The 15,298-nt window shown below is 38.0% G+C and overlaps 1 protein-coding gene across 2 annotated transcripts; it reads left to right on the top strand.

Annotated features, from left to right (window-relative positions):
* Positions 1-1,402: 1,402 nt before the first annotated feature.
* Positions 1,403-8,145, top strand: LOC111863175 (INO80 complex subunit C). 2 transcript variants are annotated; one of them, XM_023849244.1, is made up of 5 exons: positions 1,403-1,708; positions 2,988-3,128; positions 3,384-3,483; positions 5,577-5,644; positions 7,772-8,145. In XM_023849244.1, exons 1-5 carry the CDS (start codon positions 1,682-1,684, stop codon positions 7,811-7,813), a joined length of 378 nt encoding a protein of 125 aa, XP_023705012.1. In that variant the 5' UTR covers positions 1,403-1,681; the 3' UTR covers positions 7,814-8,145. The 2 variants fall into 2 exon arrangements, with proteins under 2 accessions (XP_023705012.1, XP_023705004.1); XM_023849236.1 differs by lacking the exon at positions 7,772-8,145 and adding an exon at positions 6,700-7,607.
* Positions 8,146-15,298: the final 7,153 nt, after the last annotated feature.

Below are 15,298 nucleotides of genomic sequence, written 5' to 3' on the forward strand. Positions count from 1 at the left end.
AATACACGGCGTTACAATCCCAGAAGATAGAACTCTTCATAGCCACAGCTGTGAGTACCTCATATTCTAAATAAATATAGAACGCTTCAACGGATAAACGAAAGTCCAGGACGTTGTAAAAAGAAAAGGCGGACTAAGCCTTACAGCTGGATTCGATCCCACGATTGCAAGGTATGAGACGGCCGCAGCCGATATCGTAGATCTACTGTTGACACGGGCTATCTAGGCGTAATTCCTTAATATTCACAGCCTCATTCGACAATTTAGCATCGGCACTGGCCATTTAGAGGTAAGGTAAGGTAAGGTAAGCCTCAAATCTTACAAGGTAAGGTAAAGTTGTCCCTGTGCTTAACCAATTAAGCACTGCGCCGTGAAGACGTATGGGGGAGCGGATGTATAGATCCACATTTTCTTGACCTCGGCCCTAGTTGGTGTTGAGTGGTCAGCTTCATGAACCTACCGCTTTACCCCCAGGGAAAGAGCCCCCGGTACCCATTGGATAGGCCCCCTGAACCTGTCTGGACCACGTGGAGAAGAGAAAATTCTTCACCCTACCGGGACTCGAATTCAGACCTCTGGGTCATCCAGGCCATAGCCCGTTGCTAAACCTACTAAACCAAACAAGTTATCCCGGCTCCTACGCTTTAATGTTCAAATCTTTGTTAACAAATGCCTGTCAAGGAGAACCAACTTTATGGTCACATATATTAACCTTGAGACTATTTTATAGCAATGTGTGACTACACAACGAAAATCATACTAAGTGATGTTCCTTTGAATTTAAAAATTATATTCTTAGATATTACTGTATTATCTTGAAAATACAGTCCGTTAAGGCGATTCGTCTCCTGCAACTCTGCACCAATATTGTAATTTTAACATGTTTGTATTGGTGAACCTGCAGCACGCACACAATAATACAGAAAAAAAAATTCAGCTCCATTCATGAATACCAACTGCATGCTCACACATCTTTTTTTTATGACTGAGTGCTTATATAAAGAAGATCAAATTAATGACAGGTGATATTTTTGTTAACTTTAGAATCTTGGTCGTAAAAGCGATTGTTTATTATCTTTAGCATGCTGTTCTTGAGAGAAACTCGTCTAAATGCCACTGTGGACCCATACTGTTAACTTTGTCAAGTTGCTATTCGTGAATCGAAACAAATTACTGTCGATTTCCGTTATTGAGGGCCAACATTATGCTCACAAATAAGATATCAAGGGCTATCTTATAATAAAGCGTTTATATGTGTAAAACCTCATGCATAATACATGACAATGTTATGTTATTGCTATTAATTTAAACATTTGAATTTTAACAATACATTTTTATATTACAAATGCAGTTCTTGAAAAATTCCTCAATTGGGCACAGTTACCAAAATTGTAATTTTGTCATGTTGCTATTGGTTAACCTCTACCTCAAATGACCCTCGGTTGGATCGATACAAACTAGTATACGGTACGATGTAAATGATGTCGAAGAAATACAGTGTTAGGTAGTAACAGTAATGATGCGTGTGTTACTAAGGTTGAATCGGTGGTACGAGCGTTGCAATAATTTATGCTGTAATTGGAAATAAAGAGGTCATTCGGTGTGATCACAGTAGTTGGTTGTATCGATAAATAACAGGTGATACAACTAAATTAAATCGTTATTAGAGAATTACTGCATCATGGTGAAAAGGAAACGTCCGAATACTGTGAGTATTGCATTTATTAGTAATTATGATGTATTTATATGCGTAATGTGTTTCTTTTACGCGAAAACCAGGCCGAAAAAGAAGTTTTAATTCTTGCCCAACACATTTCTTCTGTGGTTGGTTAATATTAAGTAACCAGGATGGCCCTGGAAATGAGACTTGGAAAAAATAAATTACAGTAATGTATGCCAGATTGTGGGCGTTTGGAAGGAAGGCCGCTGAATGGCGTTACTTTTTTGGCAGTAATGAACTGTTGGTTTCTTTAGCGCCAGGGAGACAACATTTTTAAATCTGGTGAAAATTTGAGGCATTTCAGATAATTCTTCAAAAGCAATTTAAAGTTTTTGGGAGTGTGAGGATACATACATACGTAGATACATAATTTCACAGATCCATTGTCCGGGAACCGGACTGGATATTGAATTCGTCAGCAAAATGACATTGCAAAATGCAATCTAGTCTCAACAATTAAAATATTCAAGAATTATAAAATAAAAGCACAATAATAAAATAAAAAGCAGTCATATAACAAATCTAGATAATACATAATCTTGGAAAGACAACAGTAATGTATTATGCTTGCCTGTATGCCATGTATTCATCTACCGAATAAAATGCATTTAAAATAAGATAATCTTTTAGCCTTTGTTTAAAAATATTAATATTGTCTTTCAAGGAATATATATTGTGTGGCAAGTTATTAAATATTCTAATGGATGAAAAATGCACACTCTTTTGAATGGAAGATAATCTCACAAAGGAAACATGTAGTTTATTATGCCACCTAGTACTTAATTTGTGTATGCCATTATTCACCTGATACATATCAGGATTTTTGAGTACAAACAAGACTATGGAATATATATATAAACAGGGGACAGTAAGTATGCCCGTTGTCTTAAAGCCTTCCCTACATGAACTCCTTGGCCCTAATCTTAACAAGACTCTTAATGCTCTTTTTTGTACAGTAAATATACTTTTCATTAATGAAGAAGAGCCCCAAAAAATGATACCGTAATTAAGTTGAGCCTGCACATGAGAAAAGTAAACCATACGTAAAACTTGTCCACTCACCGTAGGCTGCAATTTTCTAAGCATAAAAATTGCAGTACTTAATTTTGAGCATATGATTGAATTCTGTGTACCATTTTGTGTATTCACTGAATTTTAGAGATAGTTAGTATATATTACAATTAAAGAAACTCTGTTTTAAGTGTATAGTGTGGAAATAATACCTTTAATCCTGTTCACTAAATTACTATGGATGCCTTCCTTCCAGCCACTTGGAGATGGGGACAGTGCCCCAAGCAGTGTGGGTGGCTCTGGAGTGCCAAGCCCTGTGTCAATTTCAGCAGCAGATGTAGCTATAGAGGACTTAAAAGAGGAAAAGAGACCTGTTTTCAAAGATCCAGACTTTCAGGTACTTAGAAATTTGATATATTTTGCACAAAGTACTGCACAGTAATATGTTGAAAAATGGATTCTCCGGAGTTCATTCCTTCCTTTGTTCTTCATTTTCTGCTGACAGCGCTCGTCTCCTGAAACCTTTACAGCCTGAAGTTCACCTGATGCCCATCAATTCGCATGAAATGGAACTGATGCTAGAAGCAGAAATTGTGTTGCAACTTTTCTTCCTGGTTTGTTGTGACTGATCGATCCTGTTTTTGTGTTCCAGCACAGCAGCAAAACGAGCAACAAGAAGAGGGCATGGCGGTCACTGAAGCAGATTGTTGCTCAAGAGAGGGCATTGCAGTGGGGAGAAGATTTTGTGCACTGTAAGAGAACAAATTCATGGAGGAGCATTGTGAGGAGCATTCACAGTACAGGAGATCTGAGGTTGTCACAGCAGTGCCTATGAACATTACTGTCTTCTGGGGAGTAACGCTGTGTCATCTGATAGCTCATTATCAACATTTCGGAGGAACATGCTTCCTCCATCTTCAGGATAGAAGCGTAAGCTGAACATGGAAATTTGGTATGGACACAGAGAAAGGGGGGAGGGGGGAGTGGGACACAGGTACTGATCAAACCAGTAGGTCTGAAGAGAACAGTGTAAAGGGCACTGGCCCTTGAAATAGTCCTCACTCTTGCTATATCCACTGTTTCTTCCATGCTCAACTTACACTTTACACTGAAGATGGAGGCATTATGTCACACTGAACTGTTGGTATCTGTCCACCAGTCTGCATGGCGTCGCGTCTCAGAAGGCTGTAATCTTTATATTGACTGCTTGTTGAATGCACATTTGATATTCTTCTGGGTCTGCGCCTGCAGCTGACTTCAGATGATGGTGGACATTTAATTGGAACTTTCATTTGGATTGTTTTAATTTCTCATGGCAGAGAGTGGGATTGAGCACAAGAGGAGCCACTCTGGAGGTGGAGGTGGAGGAGGAGGCGGAGAGGAGATGATAATATTAAAATAGACTGTATGGGAGAATAAGAGGTGGCTGGAACTGCTTCAAGATTATGTTCAGTGCTATTGAGTATTGAGCCTTTGGGTTCCAATATAAGTGAGCTAATTAACTTCATGGAGCTGAGCCCTTCTTGAGAAGCTTCCAGTTGTGCAGCTACTCAAGACCTTCCCAACATTATATGACACCTGAAGGTTCATTACCGTGATCACAAGAGCCCTCTGCCAATGTACATCCTGAGCCAAATCATTCCAATCCATACCTCCCTGTCCTTACTCTCCAAGATCCATTTTAATATTATCAACCCACCTACATATTGGTCTTCCTAGTGGTCTCTTTCCTTCTGGCTTTCCCACCAATATACTACATGCATTGCTCTTTGCCCTACCCATCTCATACTTGATTTTGTCATTCTGTTTAATGTACTTGACAAAGCATACAAGTTACACAGCTCCTCATGCAGTTTTCTCCAGTCTCCCCATCACTCATCCCTTTTGGGTCCGAAATAAATGAGCTCACTACAGCACAAACGAAGTCTTCTCAGTTTGCTGTGTTACCATCAGTCATTCCTGATAATGAATTTAAACAATTTCCTTTGTTTCTATACCCACATTCTTACTGGCTAGTAACTGTCTCAACCATTGACTCTGAAATAACTTAGAGCCAGAGTGACTTTGACTGCCGGTTTACCGTCTTGTCAGCAGTCCCCCTTAGGATCATGACCAGAGGAGTGTCCTCCCCATGAGTTGAACCCTTGTAGTCATACTCCTTATCAGTGGTGGCTCATAGCTAAAATTAGTGGGGGTGCTGCTCCAGAAGCACACAGTTCCATACAAAGATTTGGCTACTGACATTAAGCTTAAGGATTGTGTATTGTATTGTACAAGTATAAAGAAAGAATTAAAGAAAAAAGGACTCATTATATAAATGTTATCGATAATATCATGTGGAAATTGGGGGTGCTGCAGTTCCGCAGTGCCTATACGCGGGCTGCCCCTGGTCCTTGTGTAACATCCTCTTTGACGAGAGGATGAATTTGTCTCTTATGAATAGGCTTGGCCGTTGTCTCATGGGTGCTCTCTATATAGCCTCTCCATGGACCACACAGGAGTCACCACTAGCAAGAATTCTCTTCTGTGCATGTCCATGGCCACAATAATTATTTATTTAGATGTTACCTAGCAGTAGACAGTTTATTCTGTCTCCATTATTCTAGCTTGCAGACATTTTATCACAGTAGCTTTGGTTGTTCTCTATTAAGATGATGGTAGGAAACAAGAAAGTTAAATTTTATAGGTACTAGATGAATTTTGCGTAGTAAGCGAGGAGCATATATTTGCCTCTCCATGAGCCCTAGAAGTCTTGTGCATTACCAAATTATGTACTTCACTTATCAGTAGAGACTGGATCATGATTGTAGGTACCACAAACCTTCCTGCAATCTTTCTGTTTTAGATAGCACCATTGATGCTCCACCGTCCTTCAAACCTGCCAAGAAGTACTCCGACATTTCAGGCCTTCTGGTATGTACCATCATTCCTACTTTAATTTGTACGGACTGTGTAAGATTCTGTGGGGCAATGGCTTTAGGGCACATTTTTTTTTCTTGTTCTCCCCCCCCCCTCCCACACACACACTCAACAATAGAGGGTCTCTGTATGTGCGTATGTATGCATGTAGCAGGGTATGACATTGTGTAGTCTGGCAGAAGTCCACCACCATTTCAGAGGAACACACAGCCTCTGTCTTCATGACTGATAAGTATGTTGGGTAAACAACCATAACTGCTTTTGCTGTCCTCTCCAATCACATTTTGGCTCCATCTTCTGAAACCTCAGTGAATTTCTACCAGACTGTACAGCATCACATCCCAGAACACAGTACACATTACAGTCACTGCACTGAGAATCTCAAACCCAACATTTGTTATTCTTATTATGTGGAGGCCCAGGACAAACTCCCTCAAGTCACTAATGTCTGACTGACACAAGCCAGAGGGGCTGGAGGGGAATATAACGGTAGGGAGGGAGGGAAAGTCTCAGTGACACAATCCATGGGATTTTCTCCTCTGGCCATGGTGTAGATTTTATATTGTTCTGTGAGTGTTAGCATGTGTTTTCACGTAAAACAGTGGAGGCATACATTAGACCGCTCACAAAATTGTCTAGTCATACTGACATTTGATATGAATACTTAATAGTCCAGTTGCTGAATAGGGATTACAAGAAATGCAGACTGGACCTGGTCCAAGAGTAAGGTCCTGAACTTCTGAGCTCAGTGTCCTCGATCTAACAGCGACAGACCCAGAGTAGCAGATCTCTGGGTGGTTTCAAACACTGATTGTGCTGTAGTGTTCATCTACCTTCATTATTCTTGGGTGCTACTGGAGTCACTCCCCACTCTCATCATGATGCAGTGTGGACATTCTCCCTTGTACTGTAGTCTTGTAACAATAATATTCTTTTCTTTCCTTTTCTGACCAACTGGCCAACCAATTGTCTAACTTGAAGGAGCAGTCCCCATTCCTGCTCCTATATATGATTAGACACTTTCAGACATATGTTGTGGTTTGTTGCAGGCAAAGTACACAGACCCACAGACAAAACTGTACTATGCCTTGTCTGAAGAATTTTCTACAATCCGAAGTTTGCCCATGGATATTGCTGCAGGTTATTTGGCTCTGCGACGGGCTAACAACCCCATGGGGTGATTTTGCTCACTGGCTAGATGTTCTGCCATGAAGTTGCCTTGCCACAGAGCAGTTCTATTGGAGCCACTGGGAACTGCCCGTAAACCGAATGTCTGTTCCACATATTTATTCTAGTAAACACTTGTAGCACTATATTCGTGAGTCGCCCCCATTTAATGCAAAGGTTAAGGAGGATAAGCTATATCTCGACAAGAAAGCCTGCAGTATGAATTCTCTGCCATTTACCATATTCATGATTAATAAAGCCTCTTAGTCAGTTTATGCTGATGTTTTAAGATGAGGTCTAAATGTAAACTTTGGACACCTTCATTTGATGTGAGCAGATGGATACACAGGCATGGAAACGTTAATTTCTACAATTTTATAATGCATCTTGCCATGGGGTGGTGTTTCGTACAATTTCAGATAAAGAGAACTTCATTCACTCACTAAACAAATTTTTATTCATGGGCACAATCACTAAAAAATCTTAGATCTCATTAGGGATGTTCTGTAGACTTTCATCATTAATTACACGTTAAAAGGTTCTTGGCTGTGAGCTCATTTAAGTGTACATGACCTAATAAAAGTAATGAACTTCACAAACCTACGGCCACAATATAATCACATGCCGAGTTGTATGTATACTCCTCACATCTCTTGTAGTGGTTTGCATGTAGGACCAAGGGGTGGCAGTAAGTGTACCAGAAAGGTTTATGAATGGTGAAGAACACATTGTAAGATGCCTTATTATATGTAAAATGTCAAAACATAAATAAAAATTATAATTTAGTGAGTATTGGAATTTTACATGACCATCATCACTCTGTTAGAAGTCATCATCGTTAATGGCAAAACAGCCCTTTTTGAGGCTGAGCCATACATAGCCTTCCTTAGAAGACTATCAGATTTTACCTAGTTTTCATTTCTTTTGATTTTACAACCATTTTTTTTTTCACAGAATTTGTTCGTCAGCCTTGCGTCCATCCTGCAGCTTGGATGACCTGGTCCCAGTATTTATGTCGCCCAGTGACAGTCATAGCCACAGAAACTGGGTTCCCCATTTATTTACTTCTATGACTCTTAGGGCTACAGTCAAGGTATTCAGATATGCCTCCACACAAGAAGGCAGGTTATTGATCAGTGAAATTCAGCATTTGTAACCTATAAATTCCAGTTTATGTCAGTAGCCTCAGGACAGTTGAGTGGTTTTAAACAGCAAGAGACTACGCTGCACACCCTGTCAAAACATGCAGTGAAATTTCATTTAAATAGAAGGTGTCCAATATTTTACTCATACATACTTAATTTGTCATGTATAAAATGTATACAAAATGTAAGAGGTACAGTGAATAATCAAATCAAGCATGTGATTGATCTTAGGTATGAGAGTTCATAACGTTAAGAATGAATACAATGTTGCCAACCACTGGACTGTTTTCGTTATCAAGTGAGAAATTACAGCAGGCAAATCTTTGGGTCTATGGATTGTTGCAATATTGGAGGAACCTGCTGCCTCGATCTTGTCACTCAGTTGCTCCGATAGTGGAGACGGAGGCTTCCGAAAATGTTGGTAGCCACCTACCAAACTACGTGGTTTCATCAAGAAGAAAATGAGTGGAGAAAATCAGGCACATTACCTTGCTCTCTCGCTTACATATACAGTAAAACTTGGTTATAGCAACATCGGTTTCTGCGACACCTTGTCTGTTGCGTCAAATATTCAATGGTACGAACTAATTCCTCATAAAGCCACTGTTTTTATACCTTGCTTAGTACGACATGCACAAATGCATCAACCTCGTATGTAACGTCATTTTCATTCCTGAATTTCTCTGATACCGTGGGAAAGTTCAATGTGTCTGCCCACCCTCACTTTCTCTACTTGCTGACGTGACTGTCCTGGAAGAATACGACCGCGGACTGCAAGAGGAGCGTGGGTTTTTTGCGAAAACAAGGGTGTGGGGTGGGACTGCGTGAATAGTGCAAGAGGATGCTGCAGGTTGTTAACTGCATTCCTTTCCTAGAATCTCGTCTAACAGGACCTCACATTGTCTACTTACCCTATAGTGTTCCTGCCGAAACCCAGAGAAGTGCAGTAGTGAAAACATGGCAATGGAAAGGAAAGTTTTAAGCACTGAAGAGAAATAGAAAATAAAAGGAAAAAAGCTGATGTATGCCGCGAATTTGGTTTGGTGAATTCTACAGTACAAACGATATGGAGAATCCATATTAATTCCACGTTAATGTTACGTTAGTCTGTACTTAACTACGTATTTCACTAAAAAATGCAACATTTAACTCGGTTTTTGGTAGATTTTTACGTGACTAACATAAGGCTACTGTGGAAGTTCCCATTTCGGTTATAACGAGACTATTTTTAGGTCCCTTTGATGACGTTATAACCAAGTTCTACTGTATACGTAATATTAAGAACTAATTAACAATTCTACCAGCTGGCAATGAGAGAAATCACTTCCTGCAAATACTAAATTTACAATATGAATAATTTTCCTGGGGAGTAAAGTGCGGCTGACGCATAAGGCTGACAACCTTACCGCCATCTTTGAGCCGATTGTCTAGATAATGTGGGACCCTCAACGTCTCACAACCCTATGGGCCTTCATGGCCTGTTACAGGGATAGCTTTACTTACTTTACAATATGAATACTTTCTAAGTAGATGTTAATGTATCATCATACAAATGTTCACTTCTCACTCTATTCACCACAACACATTTCAGTTAATTACACAACCATCAGGGGAAACACACTTGCATAGTTGGTTGAGGTACTATACTACAAGCTGGAAGGGTGTGGGTTCAGTTCCTGATGAGGTTACTGAAAGTGTATTCAAGAGGACTCAAAAAGTATAAATCAAAGTATTCATGTCTAGTTATTTACCATCGCAACAGTCATGTATTCTACATACATAAGAAGGTAAGAATATAAAGAGACAATAAATAAAGATTACAGGCAACCAGAAGCACAGGAGACATGGTTCTAATAAAAATACTGGAAAGGAATGCATTGTTGCCAAAATATTGCACATGTAGAATTACAGGGACGTGGATAAATGGGATTTTTATATTACTGTATGAAGGCAAAATCTGCTTCAGTATATTTTAATAAGGCCACATCTATAGTTTCTCATCCTTTTTCTGTATATCAGATAGTGATGCACTTTATTACATGATCAAAAATTTGTTGTATTCTATTTGCAAGATATGGCAGCCAAAATCATCAGGGAGATCTTGAAATGCACAGGACTCTTCTCCTTGACAGAGTTGCCTACCAAATGTATGATGTACCATCAAGTATCAAAAATATCTATGTATCCACAGTCCGTCAATAATGCAACAATTGTTTATTCACCATTTAACACTTAACGCAACATGTTTTGGCCCTAGATGGCCATCTTCAGGTGTCGTAATGTATCGAAACTGTTACACTGCTCTAATGTGCACTAAAACCGCACACTGCAGTCCAGTTAAAATTAACATAAAATAAGTAATTAAAATCCCTTACAATTTTTTCATTATTTTTGCAAAGTCCTATTACACCTCATAAGGGGTGTTGTCCCTTTTTTTATAGTTGTGTGATTATTCCAGAGGGTTTGTTTCTGCAGCTTGTTGTTCTGTTAATTAGCCCAGTGTTTTGCTACACATGCAATCTGTAATATGCCCCTTGCTTGTGTGTTGTGCCCTCTGGCAGCATGTGGTGTTGCACTTTCAGTGCACATCAGAGCAGTGTAGCAGTTTCGATACAATGAGACACCTAAAGATGGCCATCTGTGGCCGAAATATGTTGTGTTAAGTGTTAAATGGTGAATAAACAGTTGTTGCGTTATTGACGGACTGTGGATACACGTTTTAATTAAAGTTTTACAACAGGATGCTGAAATACAGAATTACCATCAATTATGTTCTAGTTAGTGTGCATGCATTTATATATACAGGACAAAACTAAAGTAGTTCTTTATAATTTTAATTGATTGAGTTGCTGCACTGTTATGCTGAGTTTGTAATTTATAAGATGTAATATTTGTGAAGGATTGCATTTATAACTAAGGCTGGATGAAGAAAATTGATCTTGAGTGAAAAGCTGGATTTTGTATGGAAACAAAATACTTTTTTCAAACTGTGGACCTGATTAACATGTTGCTGGACATTATCCATCATCTTGTCTGTTCTAAAAAACCATCTAGTTTCTATCAAAACACAACTGGACCTATGTCCGGAGATAGGGGCTAGCTCTGTCTATTGGACCCAACTGAGTATGTTTTACCTGAAGACGGGGACAGATTCCAGTTCCCGAAACGTTGTGTTTTGATAGAAACTAGACGGTTTTTTAGAATAGGCAAGATGATGGATAATGTCCAGCAACATGTTAATTGTAACAATTTACCATTATCACAAACTTTTAGATCTTATTTGTGGACCCGATGAATTTCATATCTTCCCATCCCTTTATAACAGATAGCTGCTTACACAAAAAAGAAATTTGGTTTTGTGACAAGTTTACTTTTTTTCAGGTTAATCCTGCTTATATCCAGTACTTCACAGAATTAGTCAGTGGACATCTACACACTAAAGAACTCTTAGCGCCCTACTGACATGTCTTCAGCCCTTCCACTTGCGAACAGCCAATAATGGGATATTAAGAGAAATAATTACCTGCAGATTACTGGAGATTGCATTATTACACTACATTCTGTTATATTCAGCAATTAGTATATTGTCTTGAGCACATATATAGGTGAAGAATTGAAAATTGCTTGACTAACTTTTCCATTATTTTAGTAGAATTGACAGTACAATAACATTTTATGCACAAGGGTGCTTAGAACATGGTGGATTATCAAAAAGTGCATTTACAGTTTATTGATTTCCTGCATCTATACAAAGAAAGCCATCTTTCTTTTCTCTTGCACATGGCATATTACCCCACTGAACTGAATTCTCTTTTAAAATTCAGATTTTACCAACATCTTCTAGACCACCCTGATTGAGGTTCAACTCATAAAGGTCATGAATCATCTTGTAACTTAGAAAATTTCACAAACCACTTCAAGCATCAATGTAACCCTTGGCAATTCAGTCTTCATATACATTACCAGCAGTGGGTTTGGGGGGAAAAAGTGACTGAAAACAAAATAAGTTAAACTTATGGCAGTGAGGTAAGTACTGCTGTACCCAATTCCCCTTCAGTATTTTATAGAAGGGAAACCCAGAAACTTCGGTGTTATTCCATCAGCCAAGATTCATAATACACACAGAAAAATATCTCACTTGATTTTCTGACTTCAGATATCCTCAGTATAACATGACATAATATTTAAAAATCGGGTGGCTTTTCACTGGGCTTTATGCAGAAGAAGCCATACATCTGTACTGTCACTATAGTTCAACTATCGATTTGTGGTACATTTCCTTCAAGTCAAAATCCTCCTTCAGGTAAAGTTCTCATGCAGCATCGTGGCATTCAGAGGTCACATGCTGTATTGCACAGTATCCCTTATCCTTACAGAATTGCAGTCCTTCCAATACCTTTCCGCTGTTACTTCAGGGCTTACTGCCATTCATCTCAGCCATGTCATTATAAGTGGAGTGCTTTCTTCGAGTGATGGCCACTACCTCACAATTTTCTTCCCAATATGCTAAGTTATCTCAATACTGTTATCCATAAGTTCTCATTCTGTCGTGACCATATATTTGACTTGATTTAGTTCCCTTGTCATGGAACAGGGTTCATGAACTTCAGCAACCCAAAATCATGTATACTTAAAGGGCATGTACATACATGGAATGCTGGAAACGTAATGTCATGTTTATTGCTTTTAATGTATTCCCAAACCATTTTAATATGTTCATGAGTATAATGACAACTGGTACTATATGGTACACCTAAAAAAATGAACATGAGAGCTGCTATCAGAATCGTTTGAAGTGAATTCTGGGGTCAGTCCAAAATAAATGCTGTATTCCCAGTTGACATTTTTCCTTCTTTAATAATCTCACTACAGAAAAATTCATCTCCAGTCCCGTAATATCGTGCAATTACATACTAATCAAACATTAACCTAATCTGCCACTTTCAAATCAAAACTACAGACTTGTAGGATTATCGTCTGAGAAGCTGTGTACATAGATCATATACAAAATTGATTCATGGTTGTCACAGTGCTGATGCTACATTGCATTGATCTGTACTGATGAATATAACAATATTTCACAATGTGACGCTGTTTAGTGTAATAGTTACAAGATGTTTCAGAGGAAGGTGCTGCAGCCATTTTCAAGGTTCATTTATTGTAAAATTCCATCGATCCAAAGTAGGCTGCAGCGTACGCCTGGCAGATATAGAACCAGTCACAAACAGATAACCTACACAATAAATACATAAGATAGAAATTAAGAAATTAGTAAAAGATACACATACTTCATGGAAATAAAGCATAGGTCAGTTTTTTAAATGTTCTAATAATGCTACTAGTTCGGGACTAATGAGCATTTTTATTCTCACTAAGGAGTGATAGGTCAGATGAAACAGTAAACCAAATGGATTTATCTTCATACTTTATACGTGGCAACATCTTAAATGTAATACAAGTCTTCATGCCAGAAAGTAGGCGATTATCAGGGCCTAGATTTTGATGACATGTCGTCTTTTTTTCCTTGTATCCTATGCGATGCTCTTAAATATATAAATCTCAGATATGAGCTGCTGGTTACAGAAATGTAAATTTTATAGATAATTTTTTGACATTTTTAGGTTTAAGGTCACTTTTTCATTTTGGAGTAAATTTTTGGACTTCTAAGGGTATTTCTTGTCATTTTTGGCCATTTTAGGTAATTTTTCTTCATATGTTTTCTGAAATGTGAATAACATGGAAGCAAAGTGTTCTTTCTTTTCTCCTTTAAGTCATTTTTCTGGATTTTTTCAGTCATTTTATGTCATTTTTTGAATATTCTGAGGTCATCAAAATGCGGGCCCTGCATATTATATTTTAGGTCATTTTTCTGGAATTTTATAGGTCATTTTTTAAATATTTTCAGGTCATCAAAATCCGGACCCTGCTGATTATATATCTTATGCAAAAATAAAGCACCTTATGATGCATGACACATGGATAAAAATATAACATTTAGATCAGTTTTTACTATTACAAAAGTATTTCAGCGAATAAAAAGAATTCAGTAGAAAGTATTTTTTCAAATATTTTTAAATTGATTCTTATCATCTAACAATTTTATTATGTACAAAAATAAGTGATTAAATACCTTTATACCCATATAATAAACACCATTTATATAAATTGACAACCTTGGTTGTGAATGGTAAAAATTATTTTTGCTTCTGGTATTGATATTATAACGTGTTTTGCTACTGAAGCCGCCGTTCAGATTGTTAATTGGTTTATTTAACAACCTAAAAGTCGTAGCTACAATTAATTATAACACTGTTGCAGGTTTAGGCACTTTACAAACCCTACACACTATTCTCTTCACAGTCTATCTTCAGTAGTCTTCAGGTATTTATAACGCGGGAGCTATACAAGTCTCTCTTAATTACACACACCCAATATAACTGTACTACAGCAGACCATCTTGAAGTCACAGAAAAGTCTTTACTCGCTGACTTCTCAGTTATCGCACACTATCACATAAGATCTTCCAACCACGCGTTTGGGTCTTCTTTCCGCGACTGCTGCTATACTTCAACGTCTTCGGCTGCTGCTATATTTTATCTGTCTTCAGCAGGTGCTACATTTTAACTGTTTTACTCCTGTAACTGGCTAATCACTCACTACCAGGGCCCGGATTTTGATGACATGTCATCTTTTTTTCCTTGTATCCTATGCGATGCTCTTAAATATATAAATCTCGGATATGAGCTGCTGGTTACAGAAACGTAAATTTTATAAGTAATTTTTTGACATTTTTAGGTTTAAGGTCATTTTTTTCATTTTTGGGGTAATTTTTTGGTAAATTTTTGGACTTTTAAGTGTATTTCTTGTCACTTTTGGCCATTTTAGGGAATTTTTCTTCATACATTTTCTGAAATGTGAATAACATGGAAGCAAAGTGTTCTTTCCTTTCTCCTTTAGGTCATTTTTCTGGATTTTTTCGGTCATTTTATGTCATTTTTTTTAATACAGTAAAACTTGGTTATAGCAACATCAGTTTCTGCGACACCTTGTCTATTGCGTCAAATATTCAATGGTACGAACTAATTCCTCATAAAGCAACTGTTTTTATACCTTGCTTAGTACGACATGTACAAATGCATCAACCTCGTATGTAACGTCATTTTCATTCCTGAATTTCTCTGATATGTACATTGAACGTAATTTAGAAAGTGTGTATTGGGCAAGTAACAGGAAACAGATGAAGATAATTGATTACTGTACTCGTATCTAGGTACAGTAAGGCACAACAATTGATGTAATCTACTGTAATTTGGTGAGTAGGCCTACCTTTAATATT

Source organism: Cryptotermes secundus, unplaced genomic scaffold, assembly GCF_002891405.2.
Source record: "Cryptotermes secundus unplaced genomic scaffold, Csec_1.0 scaffold1274, whole genome shotgun sequence".
Taxonomy (NCBI): domain Eukaryota; kingdom Metazoa; phylum Arthropoda; class Insecta; order Blattodea; family Kalotermitidae; genus Cryptotermes; species Cryptotermes secundus.

What these genes read in the sequence shown, in the direction of transcription:
- LOC111863175 (XM_023849236.1), top strand. Translation starts at nt 1,682, where the DNA reads ATGGTGAAAAGGAAACGTCCGAATACT. An exon ending in TCAAAGATCCAGACTTTCAG is followed by an intron (nt 3,129 to 3,383) that starts GTACTTAGAAAT and finishes TTTGTGTTCCAG; the next exon opens with CACAGCAGCAAAACGAGCAA. An exon ending in GGGAGAAGATTTTGTGCACT is followed by an intron (nt 3,484 to 5,576) that starts GTAAGAGAACAA and finishes TTTCTGTTTTAG; the next exon opens with ATAGCACCATTGATGCTCCA.